Source organism: Bos indicus, chromosome 19 (assembly GCF_029378745.1).
Source record: "Bos indicus isolate NIAB-ARS_2022 breed Sahiwal x Tharparkar chromosome 19, NIAB-ARS_B.indTharparkar_mat_pri_1.0, whole genome shotgun sequence".
NCBI lineage: Eukaryota > Metazoa > Chordata > Mammalia > Artiodactyla > Bovidae > Bos > Bos indicus.
This window is the reverse complement of record NC_091778.1, coordinates 22242643-22264672: the sequence shown is the minus strand read 5'-3', so window position 1 is coordinate 22264672 and position 22030 is coordinate 22242643. Positions and strand designations below refer to the sequence as shown.

General features: G+C 40.4%; 1 protein-coding gene across 4 annotated transcripts in view; it reads left to right on the top strand.

Annotated features, from left to right (window-relative positions):
* Positions 1-22030, top strand: part of SSH2 (slingshot protein phosphatase 2) — a 246552-nt gene that overhangs the window by 126671 nt on the left and 97851 nt on the right. The window contains exon 1 of one of the 4 annotated variants that reach the window (XM_019980925.2): positions 16644-16980. The exons of the other annotated variants lie outside the window; for them this stretch is intronic. Within the exon in view, the coding sequence (XP_019836484.2) occupies positions 16853-16980 (128 nt within the window). The 5' untranslated portion in view covers positions 16644-16852. Of the gene's footprint in view, positions 1-16643; positions 16981-22030 lie in introns of those variants that run through there. 4 annotated transcript variants of the gene reach the window in all.

The following is a 22030-nucleotide window of genomic DNA, read 5'->3' as shown; positions in this document are numbered from 1 at the left end:
AGAAAGGGTTACGTAAAATATACAAATGTGTTTTTATCTCAGACTTTTCCCTTTCTCTCCATGACCTCTGCCTCAGCCTTAACCTAGTCTCTCTTCTTGCTTAAATTACTGGCTCCTAACATGATCCCTCTGCATCTAACTGATCCTCATGCCAATACAGTCTCCACCTACTCTCAGAGATGACTCAGATTTATTCATGTCACTTTGCAACTTAAAAATCTCCTGTTATTCTCTGTTGCCTGTAGAGTGGTCTAGAATTTGTTATAACATTTTAAAAACTTTAAAAACTGACCTCATTCCAACTTTCCAGCCCTACCCTTGCCACTAAGCCCTATACTCTTTATTCAGGCCTTGATGAACTATCTGCCCTTCCCAAAATATGTCTTTTATCCTCTCAAAATTAACTTATATATGCCTGCAAGCACCCAATTCATACTTTATACTTTATAATCTCATTGAGTCCTTGTAACAGTCGCAGGAAATTACCATTATTGCCCATTTTATAGATAAGGAAGCTGAGACACAAAGAGATTAGTGACTTGCCTATATCATACAGCACAGAACTCAAATTCTAAGTAGAATAAACTACACCTGGTAATATAAGAAGAAAAAGAACTTTCTGGTAATTCATTCAGTGTTAACTAAATCTGTCACCAGGCTCACACTCAAAGTCCCAAATTCATTTTCTGTGATATAAAAATGACAATAATTATAAGAAGTTTGCAGTAATAAATTTCTCTGACTATTTTTGTGGTTTATTATATTTTTATTTGCTCATTTTTTTAAAGTCAGCTTGTGCATATTTTAAATTTTAATTCAAATGTTAATTAATTTAAATATAATAAGTACAGTTTTTCTTTAAAATTTTTTATTGAGAATTGTGTTGATGCAATAATGTCTCTCATTTCCCAAAATGAAATTACTGTTTTTAACCCAACATAGTCCTTTTCCTTGAAGGACCTTCCTTTTGAAAGGCAGTATGCTGTTATTAAAATACTTCATTAAGCTTAGTTATCTTTTTTTTTTTTAGTTTTCTTTAAATATGTTACTTTACCTATAAAATTATGAAAATATCAACCCCAAGGAATAATTGCTATTAAATTAGGCCACTTAAGGTGAAGTACTTTATAAACAAATAATAAACAATGTAATTTCTTGTAATGTACTACAACAATATAGTTGAATGCCACTAAGACAAAAAGAGTTTTAGTTCATTGTTCTTAATTATATGAAAAGAGCACTAATATTGGAGTTAGGAGACCTATGTTTATATTGGTTGCATGACTTGAGACAAATACATTCATTCTTTGAGACTGTTTTCTCTTCATTAAAATGAAATTAGTATTCTTATTGTCAGGCAAAAATACAAATATGAAAATGCCTCAAACAGTAGGCAAAGTTCTAGTGTGTAGTAGTATATCACAGTGCATGCATGCAAAGTCACTTCCGATGAACACCGAACTGAGGAGAGTAGGTACCTGCATAGAGAGAGGGCAGAAGGCTCAGAGAAATTCAAAGGGGTGGTGCAGCTTCAGCTAATTGTTTTAGAATCTGAAAGGTGAAGTGTTAGGATGTGATTGTGCAGTCTACTGAGCCTCTGGCGGTTTGTTATCCTCTCTGTTCTTTGCTGCATGTTTGAATATTTCACAATCAAACATTAAAAGGCATAGTTGCTAGTCTTCTTTTCCCCAAGCAAAGTATTTTTTCCCCCAGCAAAGTATTTTTCACTTCACTTAAGATCTATTGTCCAGTTGGCCTTCCAGCTGAGGTGGTATGAATTGAATCTGGCAATACCATATCTCTTCTGTTAGTTGATGTACTAGCTGAAGAATCGTACAGAATGCTCCCTTTCTACTGAGAATTGAGGAGTGTAACTTTTGCCTCCTTGATTTTTGCCTAATCCAGAGAGAGAAAAAACAAAAAAAAACCCCCAAACTTTGTTTTATATTTAAATTCCTTAAAGATATTTGACATGGTTGTTGAAAAGTACATAATTGTATGTAACTGCGTAATTTTGCATGTTCATCTGATTTCAGAGAAGAAAGACATGGCAAGTGAAATGTGGCCAGGGAAGCTGATACATGAAAGCTTAAAGAGATAATGATGCTGCTCAGCCAGGTCTTGGAAATTTGATCAGTCTAAACAAACTGCATAGTACTAAATTGCTTGTGAAAGGGCTGAATCAGTCCTGCTGCGATTTGAACTTTTGGCTCCTGGAAGTCTAGGGCAGGCTTGAAAATAAAAATAAAACCCTTACATACTGGATTGTATTCCAGGCCCTCTACTGTATTCTCTGTATGAAGACGGCATCTACCCAAAGAGCAAGAGGCGGCAGAAAGATGAGGTAGTGAAGAGGAGTCCTAGGGAATTCTCCCCATATCAGCAGCTCCCAAGGGGAGAGAAACTCTGTCATTAACATATCAATTCCTTTAGGAAATATTTATGTAGAGCCCTAAGAAGAATGTAGTGGGGTGTGGGATAATAAATCAACTAACTAGAATATACTTAATACTTAGGACTTGCCTGGCACTGTACTAGACTCTATGAAGTCCACGAAAGAGAATTATTCTGTGTGATTTGCTTCATCAGAGAGGTAAATTATGTGGCATAAAACAGAGAAGTGAAGTGAAAGTCATTCAGTCATGTCTGACTCTTTGCGACCCCATGGACTGTATAGTCCCTGGAATTCTCCAGGCCAGAATACTGGAGTGGGTAGCCTTTCCCTTCTCCAGGGGATCTTCCCAACCCAGGGATCAAACCCAGGTCTCCCGCATTACCGGTGGCTTCTTTACCAGCTGAGCCACAAGGGAAGCCCAGGAATACTGGAATGGGTAGCCTATCCCTTCTCCAGGGGATCTTCGTGATCCAGGAATCGAACCGGGGTCTCCTGCATTGCAGGCGGATTCTCTACCAACTGAGCTATGAGGGAAGCCCCTGAAAGCCTGGATAAAAATGGTCTCAGTTCAGTTCAGTTCAATTGCTCAGTCGTGTCCTACTCTTTGCAACCCCATAAATTGCAGCACGCCAGGCCTCCCTGTCCATCACCAACTTCCAGAGTTCACTCAAACTCATGTCCATCGAGTCAGTGATGCCATCCAGCCATCTCATCCTCTGTCGTCCCCTTCTCCTCCTGCCCCCAATCCCTCCCAGCATCAGGGTCTTTTCCAATGAGTCAACTCTTCGCATGAGTTGGCCAAAGTACTGGAGTTTCAGCTTTAGCATCATTCCTTCCAAAGAACACCCAGGACTGATCTCCTTTAGAATGGACTGGTTGGATCTTCTTACAGTCCAGGGGACTCTGAAGAGTCTTCTCCAACACCACAGTTCAAAAGCATCAATTCTTCAGTGCTCAGCTTTCATCACAGTCCAACTCTCACATCCATACATGACCACAGGAAAAACCATAGCCTTGACTAACAGATCTTTGTTGGCAAAGTAATGTCTCTGGTTTTGAATATGCTATCTAAGTTGGTCATAACTTTCCTTCCAAGGAATAAGCGTCTTTTAATTTCATGGCTACAGTCACCATCTGCAGTGATTTTAGAGCCCCCCAAAATAAAGTCTGACACTGTTTCCCCATCTATCTCCCATGAAGTGATGGGACCAGATGCTGTGATCTTAGTTTTCTGAATGTTGAGCTTTAAGCCAACTTTTTCACTTTCCTCTTTCACGTTCATCAAGAGGCTTTTGAGTTCCTCTTCACTTTCTGCCATAAGGGTGGTATCATCTGCATATCTGAGGTTATTGATTCTCCTGGCAATCTTGATTCCAGCCTGTGCTTCTTCCAGCATAGTGTTTCTCATGATGTACTCTGCATATACGTTAAATAAGCAGGGTGACAATATACAGCCTTGACGTACTCCTTTTCCTATTTGGAACCAGTCTGTTGTTCCATGTCCAGTTCTAACTGTTGCTTCCTGACCTGCATATAGGTTTCTCAAGAGGCAGGTCAGGTGGTCTGGTATTCCCGTCTAAAAATGGTCTTAGAAAAGGAATAATTTGAACAGGGAGGAGAGTAAGACTCATGTATAGGAAGACAGGATAAAAACCACCTAATTATGGCAAGGATTTGTTTTGGGAGAATGGCTAAAAAATAATTAAACTGATTGTGCTGGAGAAGGGATGGAGTTGAGAGTAATATGCCATAATGGCTGGATTATAGCAGGATTTAAATCATGGAGGATCTGAAGGCCAGAAGAAGAGCTTGGATGTGATCTAAAGGGGAATAAAGGACTCTTTGGGATTTTAAATAGGGAATTATTATAAAAGTGTTTAACTCTTAATCATTTTGATAATCAGCATCTAAAGTGCCTGGCCTATAGATATTCAGGGTTAATCCAGTTGTATTCAGTTAATCTGTTAATAGTATGTTGACAGATTGAATTGGACCCATCTCAGCCTAAAGAGTGGGATTCCCAGGTGGCACAGTGATAAAGAATCTATCTGCCAATGCAGGAAATTCAGGAGGGTTCAGTCCCTGGGTCGGGAAGATCCCCTGGAGGAGGAAATGCAACCCACTCCAGTATTCTTGCTGGAAAATCCAGTCTGTGGGGTCACAAAGAGTCGGACGTGACTGAGCACACATACAGCAGCAGCCTAATGTGTAGGCTTCTTATCACCTTGATATTATTAGCTGGTTCATCTTTTTCTTTAACTATAATGAGGAGTGATAATGTTAGGGGAAACACACTGGTTGAAACCACCCACCCTGGCCAGGTACCATAGTAACTATTTGCATGAGTTGTTTTATGACAGGAGATCCTGATAAGGAATAGGGAATTAATAAGCCACCCCCAACCGGAAGAGATCAGGAAAGGTCTAAAGGAGACACCGCCTGTCCGTCCACTTCCCAGAATCCCTCTCGCTAGCATCCATCTTGGCTGAGCGATGCGTGGGCCACCAGGAAAGACTCTGAATTAGAATGATTGGTCAAAGACCACCCAGAAACTAATCCCATCACCATAAAACCTGAGACTGCGAGCCACGCGGCAGAGTAGTTCTCCTGGGTTCCCTTACCCTACTGCTCTCCACCCGGGTGCCCGTTCCCAATAAAGTCTCTTGCTTTGTCAGCACATGTGTCTCCTTGGACAGTTCATCAAGAGCCCAGTTTCGGGCCTTGGAAGGGGTCCGTCTTCCTGCAACAATAATACCTACCCAGCTAGTAAGTAGGTTTATTTAATTAAATGATATCACGATGCCATCATCATCCACAAATACAGTGAATGCCTCTTTCATGTAAGATGCTGTGTTTAAAAAAAAAAAAAATAGGAAAGCAAAAAACTGTAGAGGTTTAAGTGCTTTGAAAAATATCTTGTGATGAATATTAGTTTGAAATACAGAGCTCTACAGGATCTGGTAGCAAGAGAATGGTGTACAACAACCAGAAGGTCATCTTACTGCTATATTTAGTACTGGGTTGCTGCTGCTGCTGTTAAGTCGCTTCAGTCGTGTCTGACTATGTGTGACCCCATAGACGGCAGCCCACCAGGCTCCACCGTCCCTGGGACTCTCCAGGCAAGAACACTGGAGTAGGTTGCCATTTCCTTCTCCAATTCATGAAAGTGAAAAGTGAAAGTGAAGTCGCTCAGTCGTGTCCGACTCTTCGCGACCCCATGGATTGCAGCCTACCAGGCTCCTCCATCCATGGGACTTTCCAGGCAAGAGTACTGGAGTAGGTTGCCATTTATTGTCAGGACCTGCCAGCTATAGCTAGGATCAAGTAGAAAAGGGAGCACAAGGTGCAGGAAGGTAGGTATTTAAGGTACCCAGGAGTTCTTCCTGTTGGCAGTAGACCTTTTCAGACTTAAACCTGTTCTGTAGTGAACCTATATAATCATGCAGACAGTGTAGAACATTGATTAACAAAACAGATTCTTTCTGGAGCCAGAATAACTTGCTGAATTCAAATTACTGCTGTATTACCTTAGACAAATCAATTAACCTCTCTGAGCCTCGTAAAGATAATCATAGAAGCATAGGGTTGTTTGTGAGAATTGAGATACTTCATGTAAACTTTTTTTCTTAATTTTTTATTCTGTATTGGTGTATAGCTGATTAACAGCGTTGTGATAGTTTGAGGTGAACAGTGAAGAGACTCAGCCGTACCTATATATGTATCCCTTCTCCCCCAAATTCCCCTCCCATCCAGGCTGTTACCTAACATTGAACAGAGTTGCATGTACTGTATAGTAGGTCCTTGTTGGGTATCCATTTTAAATATAGCATGTGTACATGTCCATCCCAAACGCCCTAACTATCCCTTCCCCCTGGCAACCATAAGTTCTACATAGAAACTCTTAATAGAGGATCTGTGCTGTGTGCTTAGTCACTCAGTCGTGTCTGACTGCAACCCCATAGACTGTAGCCCCTGGGCTCCTCTGTCCATGGGATTCTCCAGGCAAGAATACTGGAGTGAATAGCCATTCCCTTCTCCAGAGGACCTTCCCAACCCAGGGATCGAACCCAGGTCTCCCACACTACAGGCAGATTCTTTACCATCTAAGCCACCAAGGATCTGGTACACGGTAAATGTCAGCTCAGTGAATATCATTTATTGCTTTTATTTTCAAGACTTTCTCAGCTCCTCTAGATTCCATTTTATGTTACTCCAGTTTATTTCCCATTTTTCTGTCTCTGTCTCACCCTATTTCAGGACATTGATGGTATTAGGCCACATTTGGCTTGTTCATCTATAATATCTTGTGTATCATTAGCATCAAACAAGATCTTAAGATATTTTCTGAATTAAAAATTATATTATCTTCAAAATAATTTAAGTGCTATATATATTTTCTTACAGTCTAATTCTTTTAAATTATCTATGATAATTTCTTCATAATATTTTTCTTTATAAGTTAACATTTTTCTCTAGTTTTTTAAAGTATATTTTACTTTTCTCATACATATATACTGACATATACACATATATGTACTGCACTGTGCTTAGTCGCTCAGCCCTGTCTGATTCTTTGCAACCCCATGGACGGTAGCCCACCAGGCTTCTCTGTCCATGGGCATTCTCCAGGCAAGAATACTGGCGTGGGTTGCCATGCCCTCCTCCAGGGGATCTTCCCAACCCAGGGATCAAACCCAGGTCTCCCTACATTGCAGGTGAATTCTTTACCGTCTGAGCCACCAGGGAAGGCCAACATATGTACATATATATCACATAGATTTAGTTTTTAATGTATTATGTAGAAGAGGTGTAGAAGAGAAGCTTGGGCCCTGAGTTAATTTACTAGATCATAGAGTGAGAGTAGACACAGAGATTCCAGTGGAAAATAAAAAAGTAAACCCTTTAGGAAGGCAATTTGATAATGTCTGCCGATTCCTAAGATGTTTAAAATATTTTTACTGCCAATTCCATCTCTCGGTATCTGCCCAACAAATATATTCACTTTAAAGCCCGAAGATTGTGTTAAAGTATGTTCATAGTGATACTGTCTATGATAGTAAAGACTGAAAACAATTTGAATGTCCATCAGTAGAGGAGTATTTAAATTATATATAATTTTAAAATAGAATATGAAGCACTCCTTTAAAAGAATGAGGTACATCTTTATAGACATGGAAAAGTATCTAAGATATAGTGATAAGTGTGGAGGGAGCACAAAGAGTAATAATATGTGTAGATAATTATGGCTTGTGTGCATGTATGTTTCTTACAGAACAGCTATAACATATTAATGTTTGCTTATGCAGGAAAAATTTCTGGAAGTATTAACAGTCATCCCTGGGAGTAGGATGATGGTGATGAGAAGAGTGACTTTTATCTTTCTACTGAAAAAAAAAAAAATGTTTTTGAGCCTGTGTTTGAAAGGCTGTGTTTAAATTTTTTTTTTTAATGTTTAAAGACAGTGAGGATTAAATGGTTAAATGTTTTGTAAGGTGTGTTGGATGTGAAAAGTGATCTATAAATGCCTCCTATTTTTACTAAACAATAGAGTTGTGAGGCCTTTGTAACCTGAAGAAAGCAGCATTTCAGCATTTCTTCCTACTAGAGTATATGGTGGTTAAGACTATGGGGGATGAATGCCTTAGATCTGCCTCTCATGGAGTTGATATGCAGATCCTTTCAGTATTTCCCATCGCTCTTATGGTGGAAAGTTCCATAGAAAGGATTGGAAGGGCTCAGTGACATTGTTCCAGCCAGTGTTTAAAACTATTGTCAGATATTCTTTTAAATAAAACTATTAGCCACATAGTGATTGCAAAACTTGATTGCTTTGAAGAGCCTTTGTTTACAGAGTTTGGTTTATTGTATTGCATGAAGAGTGCCTTTGACCAAGTGTAGCAAGATACCTCTTGGTACTGTCTGGGCAACAAGTTTGAAAATTAAGGGTATTATCTTGAGAGTTCTAGCCTAGCGTTTTACAGATTAACAGGAGACAGATTGTTGTGTACTCTAGGTAACAGGCTTTTTGTTTTGTAACTCTTTAAAGTGTTGGTTTTCTCTCTTTTGACACTCAGGAGATTAATTTACTATTTATTTCACTAGATGAAGCCCTTAGAGAAAACATAAAAATACCGATAGGTCTTCTGATTGGTATAATCATTCTTTCTTATGACTAGGTATTTCAAAAATAAAGTTATATACATTAATACTATTATTTCAAAGCTTTTTTAAAAAAGTCAAAATCCCAGTAAGCACTGCAGATGTCATGTTACTACAAGATGACAATATGTAATTAACTGCCTGGAAAACAATAATAGAAAAGACTTCCTGAATGAAATGGTGGTGTATAGGGGGAGTATATTTGTATTTTAAATTTCATTCATTCATCTACTTCTCATCCCAAATACAAACAAATACGACACTTTCTGTTATCAGAAGCTGATTGGCCAATTTATGGATGGTAACAGTAACAAAAATCTGGTCCTGTCCTGTTCACAAAGTACTTGTGTCTGTGTATCTTAATAAACCTGTGAGGTAAGCATTACCATCCCACTTTAAAGAAACAAGGGCTGGGACAGGGTAAGTGTTGCCCATGGACAAAGAAGCTAGAATCTAGAACTTCCTGATGTCACATTCATTGCCATTTTAATATTGCCCACTTTAGCTGTTTCTGAGCTTGATGGAAGAGAGCACAGGGGATTATCTCTAGTTCAACATTTTCATTTTCTCAGTTAATAAACTAAAATGCACAGTGGACTTTACCCTAAGGTTGCCAGATTGACTTCAAACTCTGCTTGCTCCCTTCAATGCACACACAGAGCGTTCTTAATGACCTAAAGAAAAGCACATAGGTCTTTTGCCTATTAAGGGTTTTACCTCAGAGAAACAGTCAAAAGATAAGATTACATGGAAGATTTAGAAAAGCAAAAAAAGTTTTTAATAAAAATGCAAAACTTTATGATAGTCCTACACTCTGATCTAAGATTCTTCACTGAAGACTCCAGCTCTCTGATTTTATTTCTGAAGTCTTCCTCAACCTTTCTGTTAGCTCACTTGAGCTTACAGAGCCATTAAGGCCAAAAAAGTAGATTTTTGTGCCAGGTACTCTTTTCGGTGTTTTATATCTTTCAACTTAATTAATCCTCACAATAACTTTATAAATTAACATACTAATACTGAGCTACAGATTAAGTAGCAATTTAAAGTTCATAGCTAATAGTGGTTCTAGAATTCAAGCCCAGCCTATTAAATTCTAAGGCCAGAATTTTTAACTGTTGAGCTATACTATGTAACAGGCAAGTTTGACCTTGGAGTACCAAATGAAGCAGGCCAAAGGCTAACAGTTTTGCCAAGAGAAAGCACTGGTCATAGCAAACACCCTCTTCCAACAACACAAGAGAAAACTCTACACGTGGACATCACCAGATGGTCAATACTGAAATCAGACTGATTATATTCTTTGCAGCCAAAGATGGAGAAGCTCTATACTGTCAGCAAAAACAATACCAGGAGCTGACTGTGGCTCAGATCATGAGCTCCTTATTGCAAAATTTAGACTTAAATTGAAGAAAGTAGGGAAAACCATTAGGGCATTCAGGTATGATCTAAATTAAATCCCTTATGATTATACAGTAGAAGTGACAAATAGAATCAAGGGACTATTAGATCTGATAAAGTGCCTGAAGAACTATGGATGGAGGTTTGTATCATTGTACAGGCGGCGGTGCCCAAAACCATCCCCAAGAAAAAGAAATTCAAGAAGGCAAAATGGTTGTCTGAGGAGGCCTTACAAATAGCTGAGAAAAGAAGAGAAGTGAAAGGCAACGGAGGAAGGGAAAGGTATAACCAATTGAATCCTGAGTTCCAGAGAAATGAGAGATAAGAAAGCCTTGTTAAGTGAACAATGCAAAGAACTAGAGAAAAACAATATAATGGGAAAGACTAGAGATCTCTTCAAGAAAATTAGAGATACCAAGGGAACATTTCATGCAAAGATGGGCACAATAATGGACAGAAATGGTAAGGACCTAACAGAAGCAGAAAAGATTAAGGGAAGGTGGCAAGAATACACAGAAGAACTGTACCAAAAAAGGTCACTCAACTAGAGCCAGATATTCTGGAGTGTGAAGTCAAGTGGACCTTAGGAAGAATTACTACGAACAAAGCTAGTGGAAGTGATGGAATTCCAGCTGAGCTATTTAAAATACTGAAAGATGATGCTGTTAAGTGTTGCACTCAATATGCCACCAAATTTGGAAAATTCAACAGTGGCCACAGGACCGGAAAAGGTCAGTTTTCATTTCAATCCCAAAGAAGGCGAATGCCAAAGAATGTTCAAATTACTGCATAATTGGGCTCATTTCACATACTAGCAAAGTAATGTTCAAAAGGCGGAGGAACCAGAGATCAAATTGCCAACTGTGCCTTTGACTGTATTCACAACAATCTGTGGAAAATTCTTAGAGATGGGAATACCAGACCACCTTACCTGCCTCCTGAGAAACCTGTATGCAGGTCAAGAAGCAACAGTTAGAACTGGACATGGAACAATGGACTGGTTGAAAACTGAGAAAAGAATACATCAAGGCTATATATTGTCACCCTGCTTATTTAACTTATATGCAGAATATGTCATGCAAAATGCTGGGCTGGATGAATCACAATCTGGGATCAAGATTGCTGGGAGAAATAACAGTAACCTCAGATATATAGATGACACCACCCAAATGACAGAAAGTGAAAAGGAGCTAAAGAGCCTTTTGATAAGGGTGAAAGCAGAGACTGAAAAAACTGGCTTAAAACTCAGCATTCAAAAACCTAAGATCATGGCATCTGGTCCTATCACTTCATGGCAAATAAATGGGAAAACAATGGAAACAGTGACAGACTTTATTTTCTTGGGCTCCAAGACCACTGCAGACAGTGACTGCAGCCGTGAAATTAAAAGACGCTTGCTCCTTGGAAGAAAAGATATGACAAACCTAGACAGCACATTCAAAAGCAGAGACATCACTTCGCCAACAAAGGGCAAAGCTATGATTTTTCCAGTAGTCTTGTACAGATGTAAGAGTTGGAACATAAAGAAGGCTGAGCACCAAAGAACTGATGGTTTCAAACTGGGGTGCTGGAGAAGACTCTTGAGAGTCCGTTGGACAGCAAGGAGATCAAACGAGTCAATCAGTCCTAAAGGAAATCAACCCTGAATATTCATTGAGAGGGCTAATGCTGAAGCTGAAGCTCCAATACTTTGGCTACCTGATGCAAAGAGCCAACTCATTGGAAAAGACCCTGATGCTAGGAAAGATTGAGGGCAGAAGGGGGCGACAGAGGATGAGATGGTTGGATAGCATCATCGACTCAATGGACATGAATTTGAGCAAACTCTGGGAGATAAGGAAGGACAGGGAAGCCTGGCATGCTACAGTCCATGAGGTCGCAGAGTTGGACACAACTGAGCAACTGAATGACAATACTACTTTGAACTAAGTGACTTTGTTAAGTGGATTAAATCCATTTCTTAGGATCTCCAGATTGGATGAAATTCCTTTCCTAAGGTTCCCAACTCTCCCAAAAACAGATCTTGGGATATTTTCTTAGGGTTTTATTATCCCATTTTACAGATGAAGTTAAGTGAGTTGGCCAGAATCTTAGATTATTCAGTGACTGTGTTAGAAGTAAATTTATGTCCTTTGGTTTCTAGCCCACAGTTCTTGAGATTATAAATTAACACTGTCACCTTTGAGCTCATTAGCTATTGTCAATTCAAGTGATCCACCCATGTTGAAATTTTGTTACAGCAATGAAAGTATGTTTACATCCTTCACATTTCACCTTTGGGTCTTCCCTGGAGTACATTTAGGTCACTATGCAAGTCCCTAGTTTTATACAGTTTTACAGTGTTTATACCCTACAACACATGAAGACATAGTAGTGGAGTATGTCTTAAAAGAGACATCTATTGCTTTAAAATTTTTAAAGTGCTATTAATATATGAATCTGCAAAAATTTTAATTTGATCATTGCTAATGCTATCAAGAGCCAAGTTAACATTTTAGAATATTCATATTTCTGACCCTTGAGATGATAGGCAAATGACATGACCAAATTAATTTCATATCCACTAAACTCAAGCAGTAAAGAAATACATCGATTTTTCTTCAGGGACTTTGTGCAGATGTTTTTCTTTTTTTTTTTTAGAGAAAGCCCCTTCTGACTTCATGTGGAGTAGAAAACTAACTTAGTTTATTTCATGCTGCTCAATTTAATTTGGAGTCATTTTTGAATTCCCAGATACTTGGGTACAGAGCACTTCTCCCTGGAGCCTTGTTTCCTGACAGTGGAGAGTAAAGGATTAAATTGAGCTGAAACTAAACTGATTGACATTTTGACACTCTGCAGATTGTGAAAAGAAAGAGAATTTGTTCAACTTTTAGAAACAGTAGTAGGAAGGATTATTTCCTAAAAGGTACCCCAGTCTACAGAGATGATTTTTTTTTTTATTAAAAAAATCAAGAGGCTTGTTCTAGCACTTTGCCAATTTTCTATATTACAGTTCAAAATGGGAATTTAACTTTGAAAAGCCTTTGAAAAGGCCTAGATGGGGGTGTTAAAACAGTCTCCTTCATTTGTTGAATGGGCACTGACAGGTCTTTTGAGGGAAAACAAAGGACTGTGCACTTCTGGGGTGTCACTATAGGAACCTATTTGTAAAAGACAAGTATACATATTTATGAAATCTTTATCTCTGTCGCTTTTAAATGCCAGATATATTAAGTGCTGCATTGAGTAAACATCTCCTGCTGACTTCTTTTCCTGACAGATACAGATGATTACCATGCCATCATCTTTCCTAAACTGCATCACTTAACGTTGACTTCTCTGCTGCGTCATGAAAGGAACTGGACTCACCTTAACAGTGCTGTTCCAAACAGCCTGTTACTTTTTTTTTTAATCACTGCAGGAGGCTGTAATAAATTACAGCCTAGAAGAAGTTTCAAACTGGCAAGTTTGCCAGTTATTTAAAGCAATTTATTTTGGGGTGTATCAGCAGATTTTTTTTCTTACACTGCCATTTGGGTGCCTGCTGACACAGCCTGAATAAATCTTTCAAAATTTTTCCTTCCTAGAGATGGATGAAGATCATGGTGCGCTGGACTCCAAAGTCCAGACCTTTTATTAACTCTTCACTTGCCAGCTAGTTTCTAATTTAGGTATCTTTTTCCAGCATGAGTTTGCAGTATTTGAAGTCCCTCAGTGCCTTGGTAATAATTTTGTTTTATGGAAGGATCAACTTACAGAAGAATGATTCGGATTGTAGACACAGAATTTATAGTTTAGATTATTTCATTACTAGTGTTTTGAAAATGGCCAAACTTCCCATTGGGAAAAGAGGTCTGAAGTTTTATATGAAACAAAGACTTATTTCTTCTTGATTCTAGCATATGCTCAGTAGTAAAGTGAGTTCTTCCTAATTTTAGTCTCTTTTATATTTCTAGTTTCTCTTATAATTTTTTTCTCATGAAAAAAATTCTTATAATAGTGAAGTCGCTTTTTAAAATTGTTAATTTTTGTCTCTGGAATTCTTATAGCATCTTATATTGATGTATAGTTTAGTGAGGTATTCATAAAAGGTAAAAATACCAATGCCCAAAAATACGTATTCTGATCAGACAGTAAGGACAAGAGATAAGGGAGCTAACTTTTATTTACTGTGTGCCTGCAGGGGGGCCAGTCCCTTTTGTCAGCCACTACACACAGTGTATAGGAGACAGAGAAAAGAGATTCTCCTTTTACAAAGAGCTGGTCCCTGTTTGGGTGAAAGGCATTGCTCAGTGAGTAGTTAAAGCATCAGGGAATAGGTTTTAGTGGGAAAAGCCTTATATCAGGAGTTATGAAACAGGAGTTCATATCTAAGTTCCTATATGTCACTTACAAATCAGGTCATCTGGCTAGACTGTGAATGTTCCCACATCTCTACAGTGAGGATATAATCTCTATCCTGTCTTCTACTCTAGATCATTGCACACAACAGTTCTCAACCCGGGCTGCACACTGGAATCACCTGGGAAGCTTTGAAAAATACTGTCTTTTGGATCTCGGTTCAGTTCAGTCACTCAGTTGTGTCCGACTGTTTGTGACCCTGTGGACTGCAGCATGCCAGGCTTCTCTGTCCGTCACCAACTCCTGGAGCTTGCTCAAACTCATGTCCATTGAGTCTATGATGCCATTCAACCATCTTATCCTCTGTCATCCCCTTCTCCTCCTGCCTTCAATCTTTCCCAGCATCAGGGTCTTTTCCAGTGAGTCAGTTATTCGCATCAGGTGGCCAAAGTATTGGCCCATCTGGATCCCAACCTTAAGAGATTTTGATTTGATTGGTCTAGGGTGCAGCCAGGCACTGGGATTTTTTTTAATCTCCACAGGTGGATTCATATATGCAATTAAGGCTGGGAATCCTTAGATTGTAAGATGGTTAGGAGAGCTCTTACACATTTATTTACAAGCGTTAGCAGATGATAATCGACATCTCATATGCTAGTAAAGTAATGCTCAAAATTCTCCAAGCCAGGCTTCAGCAATATGTGAACCATGAACTTCCAGATGTTCAAGCTGGTTTTAGAAAAGACAGAGGAACCAGAGATCAAATTGCCAACATCCACTGGATCATCGAAAAAGCCAGAGAGTTCCAGAAAAACATCTATTTCTGCTTTATTGACTATGCCAAAGCCTTTGACTGTGTGGATCACAAGAAACTGTGGAAAATTCTGAAAGAGATGGGACTACCAGGCCACCTGACCTGCCTCTTGAGAAACCTATATGCAGGTCAGGAAGCAACAGGTAGAACTGGACATGGAACAACAGACTGGTTCCAAATAGGAAAAGGAGTACGTCAAGGCTGTATATTGTCACCCTGCTTATTTAACTTAAAGGCAGAGTACATCATGAGAAACGCTGGGCTGGATGAAGCACAAGCTGGAATCAAGATTGCAGGGAGAAATATCAATAACCTCAGATATGCAGATGACACCACCCTTATGTCAGAAAGTGAAGAACTAAAGAGCCTCTTGATGAAAGTGAAAGAGGAGAGTGGAAAAGTTGGCCTAAAGTTCAACATTCAGAAAACTAAGATCATGGCATCTGGTCCCATCACTTCATGGCAAATAGATGGGGAAAGAGTGGAAACAGTGGCAGACTTTATTTTTGGGGGCTCCAAAATCACTGCAGATAGTGATTGCAGCCATGAAATTAAAAGATGCTTACTCCTTGGAAGTAAAGTTATGACCAACCTAGATAGCATATTGAAAAGCAGAGACATTACTTTGCCAACAAAGGTCCATCTACTCAAGGTTATGCTTTTTCCAGTAGTCACGTATGGATGTGAGAGTTGGACTGTGAAGAAAGCTGAGCGCCGAAGAATTGATGCTTTTGAACTGTGGTGTTGGAGAAGACTCTTGAGAGTCCCTTGGACTGCAAGGAGATCCACCAGTCCATCCCAAAGGAGATCAGTCCTGGGTGTTCACTGGTAGGACTGATATTGAAGCTGACACTCCAATACTTTGGCCACGTGATGCGGAGAGCTGACTCATTTGAAAAGACCCTGACGCTGGGAAAGATTGAGGGCAGGAGGAGAAGGGGACAACAGAGGATGAGATGGTTGGATGGCATCACCGACTCAATGGACATGGGTTTGGGTGAACTCCGGGAGTTGGTGATGGACAGGGAGGCCTGGCATGCTGCGGTTCATGGGGTCACAAAGTGTTGGACACCACTGAGCGACTTAACTGAGTCGACATTGTAGATACTTTTTTCCCATCAAAACTTCAACTGTTTTGCTTTAAAAAAAAAATTCAGTTAATTTCTGCGTCTTCCTAGCCCGTAGGTGTTGTATTCTCGAGTGTACAGCCTTTTAAGTTTTAAGGTTATTTGAAAAATGGGATTTGTTTGCCATTTGTGTATAAAGCCGATTAAAAGACAGGACCTTTCTGTTGAAAAATTCCAAAGAAATGCGAACCTTTCTTGGCCACCCACACCCTATTCCGCACCCTCAATCTCGGGCTCGCTTCACTCCTCCACTCAAGCCGAGGCAGCTTGGTGCCGACCCTTGCTCCGCAGGTCCGGCCGCCGGCTGCGGAACCGGCGTGTGCGACGAGCTCCGGGGCGGGGCTCCGGCGGGCCCGACCCTCCGGCTCTCGGGACCGCCCCGCCGGCGCGCTCAGCCCCGCCCCGCCCCGCCCCGGACGCGAGTTGGGGTGGGCTGCTGGAGGCTCCCGGCCGCTGGGAGTCCGCGGCCGAGCCCCACGGCTGCGGCGCCTGCCTCCGCGAGACCCGGCGGGCCCAGCTCGGCCGCCGGGAGCCCGCACTGCCTGCGCTTCCAGTCCCGTGGAGCCCAACGCGAGCGCCTCGTGCCCCAGCCGGGCGGGGGCCAAGATGGGGAGCCGTGCGCCCTGAGCCGGCCCCATGACCCTGAGCACGTTGGCCCGCGAGAAGAAGGCGCCCCTCGCCTGCACCTGCAGCCTCGGTGGCCCCGACATGATCCCCTACTTCTCCGCCAACGCGGTCATCTCGCAGAACGCCATCAACCAGCTGTGAGTGCCGCGCGCCCTCCGCCCTCTGCGAACGGTCGCTCGGAAAGTTTGGTTTTCAGCAGCCGGTTTTCCCAGCAACTGGGAGCAAGCAAGGGTGAAATCGCACCCTGCTCGCTTGCAACTCCCGGGGCCCCCAGGGGCTGCATAGTAGGGTAGAGATGTAGAGTAATTCTTGGAGGCGGAAAGTGTCCTGAGGGTGGGAAGGCGGACAGAAGAATCCTTTGGGAGAATTTCTGGTAAACTTTGAGAGGATCTGAAAGTGAGGTCGCCCCAGGGAAATTGTGATGACGGAGTGACAGCCGTTTGGCATTTTGGAGACGGGCTAAAGCGGTCAGTAGCCTCTCAGCCGCCGGCCGGAAACGCTAGGACTCCCCTGCGGGTCCCGCTGGCGCTCAGGCTCCTGTGTTTGTTGTTTTGTTTCCTTGCTTCAAATAAGTTTGCTTGTGACCGTAGGTTTCTGTTGCAAGCCGTGCACACGAAGAAGGGCAGTTCATTTTTCACACTGTCTGGTTGTAGTCTGGAATTATTTCATAACGCTGGATTTTAGTAGTAGTTTGACTCTCTTTTTGTCTCCGCCAGTAGTAGTACGCGCTTACAATCGAAGCCTGCAGGCACACCTTCAATCGCTAAAGTGCAAGATCTCGTTGCATCTTTAAATCATCACAGTTTTCAGAGTCTCTAGAATTGTTCCTCCCTTCCTTGGTGGTTTAGCCCTTTCTGAGAACTGTGTGCTCAAGCTTGTGGTTAGTCTCACCTCACATTTAAAAAAGGGCAAAATAGAGGAACTCCCATCTATTCAAGTTGCATCATTAAACTGGTTGAGAGGTTCAGGGTTACTTTTAGCTGGCAGCAGTTTGGTCTTTGTAGTGTGTTAGCTCTCACTCGGAGTGGTTTCAAGGGGAGTGACCTACTGAGGTTTTCCCAGACTCCTGGCACTTAAGCCATTTCTGTCTCCCACCCAGGTCAACCCTAAAGAACTTTTTAGTTTCACCTCCAACAGTAGAAACTTTGCATTATCCTTATATTAAAGGTCCCAAGAATAGCCTGTAAAGTGATTTCTGTGGTGGTGGTGGTGGTTTAGTCGCTAAGTCGTCTCCGACCTTTTGCAACTCCGTGAACTGTAGCCCGCCAGGCTCCTTTGTCCATGGGTTTTCCCAGGCAGGAATACTGGAGTGGGTTGCCATTTCCTTCTCCAGGGGAACTTCCAGACCCAGGGATCAAACCCACATCTCCTGCTTGGCGGGCAGATTCTTTACCACTGAGTCAGATAGTCTTAAATCTAATGTATTATTTTAACAGTTTCCTCTGTTACCAAATCAAATTTGCATTTTAACTTTTCCATTTTGTGTTGGTTCTTGGTGGTGTACTGAAAAAAGCACACACCCCCCCAACATAGTGGTTTTACTGCTTTGTTACAGAGTCTATAGAATTAAATCAACCGTTTACTTTTTTTTTTTTTTGACCTTGTAGAGGCAGGAGGGCAGCATATGGGATCATAGTTCCCAGACCAGGGTTGTAACCGGTCCTCCCCTGCAGTGGAAGCCAGGTGTTTTAACCACTGGACCACCAGGGAAGTACCTGCACTTTACCTTTTACCAAAAAAAAAAAAAGGGGGGGAGGTGGAATGAATAATCTGAAAATGGGTAACCAATGGCAAAATAAGTGTGAACAATACTTTAAAAATAAAAAAGATAATGGAAGCAACCCACATGTACATTAAGGGATACATGGGTAAACATAATGTGGTCTGGGATACAACTGAATATTTTTCAGCTGTAAAAAGGAAGGAAATTCTGACACATGCTACAACGTGGATGAAGTTTGAAGACATCATTCTGAGTGAAATAGGCCAGTGACAAAATATAAGAACTATGATTCCACTTACATGGAGGACTTGAGCATAAGTAGTCTGGTTGCCAGGGTTTGGAGGAAGAGAATGAGAAGTCTGTGTCTGATGGGTATAGAGTTTCATTTGAGGAAGAAGAAAAAGTTATGGGGATGGATGGTGGAGAGAGCTGCACAACAGAGTGAATATTTAATGGCACTGAACTGTACACTTAAAAATGGTTAAAACGGCAAATTTTATATATGTTTAACTACAGTTAAAAGATTAAACAGAATTTAAAAGGCAGAGCTTCTGAGCTTTGCAGGGGAAAGGAGTTTTGAATCTTGTTTAGGAGTTTGGAATCTAGTGTACACGTTTCTTTTCCTACTAATTAGTGTCTTGGGGGTACATTTGACTTTTTTCTTAAACTGTAAAATGAAGACACTGTGGTTCTGACCCCAGAGGATCATAAAAGATGATGTGTGTGGTAGGTAACAATTTACAAACGATAAACTCCTGCACAGAAAAATGGGTAAATTGAAGTTAAACAAAAACTAAACGGCTGCCATTCATTGACCACTTGCCTCTGTGCTGAGTTTAGTGTGTACTATTATCTCATTTAATCATCACACCCACCCTCTGAACTAATTTATTCTGTTTACAGATAAGGAAGCTGAGGCTTTAAGTATTTGCTAATAAATGTCAAAACTGTCCTTAGAACCCAGGTGTTTCCTAGGCCAGTGCTCAAAACCACTGTAGAAATGGTCTTCTGTCTTAGCAATTGCAAAGTTACTTTTAAGACCTATAGTCTTAGAAATTCTCTTTAACTGCTGACATCTTCAACTTAGGAGTGAAAAACACATTTGCTTCACTTAGAGTTTTGCTGCTAAGGTAGGCAGTCTTCTCAAGAATCCTCAGATTATTTCTCTTTCATTTTTGTCTCTCTCTTGCCACTTTTTTTTTCTTGAGAGAGTCTTGTTAATGTTCACTTCTTCTAAAGTGTATTTATTAGTATTACCTTAGCCATCGTGTTTAATTTACATTTACGGTATTGCCCAGTCCATCATCATTTAAAAATCTTTAAAGACCATTCCAAATAAAACCCTGAATTTTGTTAACTTAAACATGCCCATTTTTGGTTCCTAACACAAAAGTTTTAAATTTGGGGTCCATGGTTACTAAAGCTATGAACTGGCTTTAGAAGTTTAATGAACTCCTTGAGATCATATGGAAATATTGGGTAGATACATATATTTTAAAAAATCAGGTTCTCAAAGTGATGTGATCTTATAGAAGGTGAAGAATCTCCTTCCTAAAGAGAAGTATGGTCTCTGAGGCCTGGTTTAGTAAAAACTTAGCTACTGTGAGCATTTCCCTGTAGTGCCAGATATGTAAATAGCAGTGATGAATGGGAGCAACCAAAAGGTTAAGAGTTAATTAAGGTCCTTAAGTGAAGACCAAATTTTAATTGTCTGTTTGGGGAAGGGAGTACACCTGAGTTCTCTTAGCCCAATGGTTCTCTTGTCTCTGCTGACGACCCACTCATAAGAGCTTTTCTTCCTTTTCTCATTGCTGCATTGGATTTGCTCTGGGTTTAGAACCAGGTGAACTGTGTAACAAATCCTATGAGAATTGTGTCAGCATAAAAAGACCTCAAGAAGATCTAAGGGGCTTTCCTATGAAGAAAGTTAATGACCTTTAGAGGAGGGCCTTTGGGATAACTAGTTTGGTGATTTCACATGCTCTTTCTTATTTCTTGACTTTTAATTGTGGTATGTATATACATATAGGTGAAATTAGAGAATAGTGTGGGTATTACTGTGTTTATTGGGAATTCTATCGTTATGAGATTAAGGCCTTTCCTTACCTTCGTGTAAAACTCACCAAATATACTGTTATTTCTTATGTGCTCAGTGAAGAACATTAAGGAGTGATTGAATTAACTCCAGAAACAAAAAATAGTTACTGTTGTAAGTGTTAATCCTACTAGAAAAATATATGTGAGCAACCCAGAGCAGCATCTGATCAAACTTCAAGAGTGTGGGATCAGACTGCTCAAATGATCCTGAAAGTCCATACCCTTGCAGAGTCTACACGTGGTTTCATATACAACAAAATGTGAACATCTGAAAAATACATGACCTTTTTTTTTTTTGGAACCTGTGTTATTTTTAGAGAGCCAACATTCAATCTCTGAGAAGTGAATTCGCTAAGCAAGGGGCCAAGGTTTTTCTGGTGTTATTGTTATAAGCCAAACAAATAGCTTATCCACAAACAGGTGACTGTTTTTGTGTCCTGAAAAGTTCAGGAAAGGATCAAGAACTAGTAGATAGAACGCTGGCAAGGGCTGTCATTAAAAGAGTTCCCATTATGAAAACCACTGATCAGAAGTCTGGAAACTTGAATGTTTGAGACATTGCTTGATTTGTTCTTGAGGTGACGTTGAGCTTTTTATCCTTGACCCAAAATATTTGTATTTATTTACTTGGTTGCATATATAAGTTTGACTTCCTAGCTTCACATGAGTGCTTTCAGAAGCTTGAGCTCAGCAACAGAGAGCATATTGAGATAATTATCTAAAAGGTACCTTTCATAAAATTGAAAGATAGAAGCAGTTTTATTTTTTGTGTTTATAATACTAATGCTCTTTTAGTTCTGCAAGTAATTTCACACGTGCTCTTCTCTGAACTTAAGCTTGTGTCAGAATCACCTGGATGGTTTATTAAAACACAGGTTGCTGCCCACACTCCCAGAGTTTCTGATTCTGTAGGTCTGGGGTGAGACTAGAAAATTTCAATTCCTAACAAGTTCCTAGAGGATGCTCGTGATGCTGATCCAGGGACCACACTTTGGGAACCACTGCCTTAAAGTATTCCCGTGAGGCAGATAGGGTAAGTCATCATTCACACTTTGTAAAGTAAATAAACTGAAAAATCAAAATGATGAAGTGATTGGCACAGGGGTTACATGATTTGTTCTTGGTAGAACTGAAACTAGAACCAGCATTTCCTGTCTCCACATCTAGAACTCTTAACACTGCTGCGAAGTCCTGATGCATATGTCTTTGTGTCTATGTGGGAACATTTCTTTAGATAAAATTCTAGCAGTGGAATTTCTGGGTCTGATGATATGTATGTGTTAAAATTTTGATACATGCTGCCAAGCTTTGCAGTTTGCTTTGCCAATTAGCTCTTACCAGCTTATATACTTACATAGGTGTCTTCA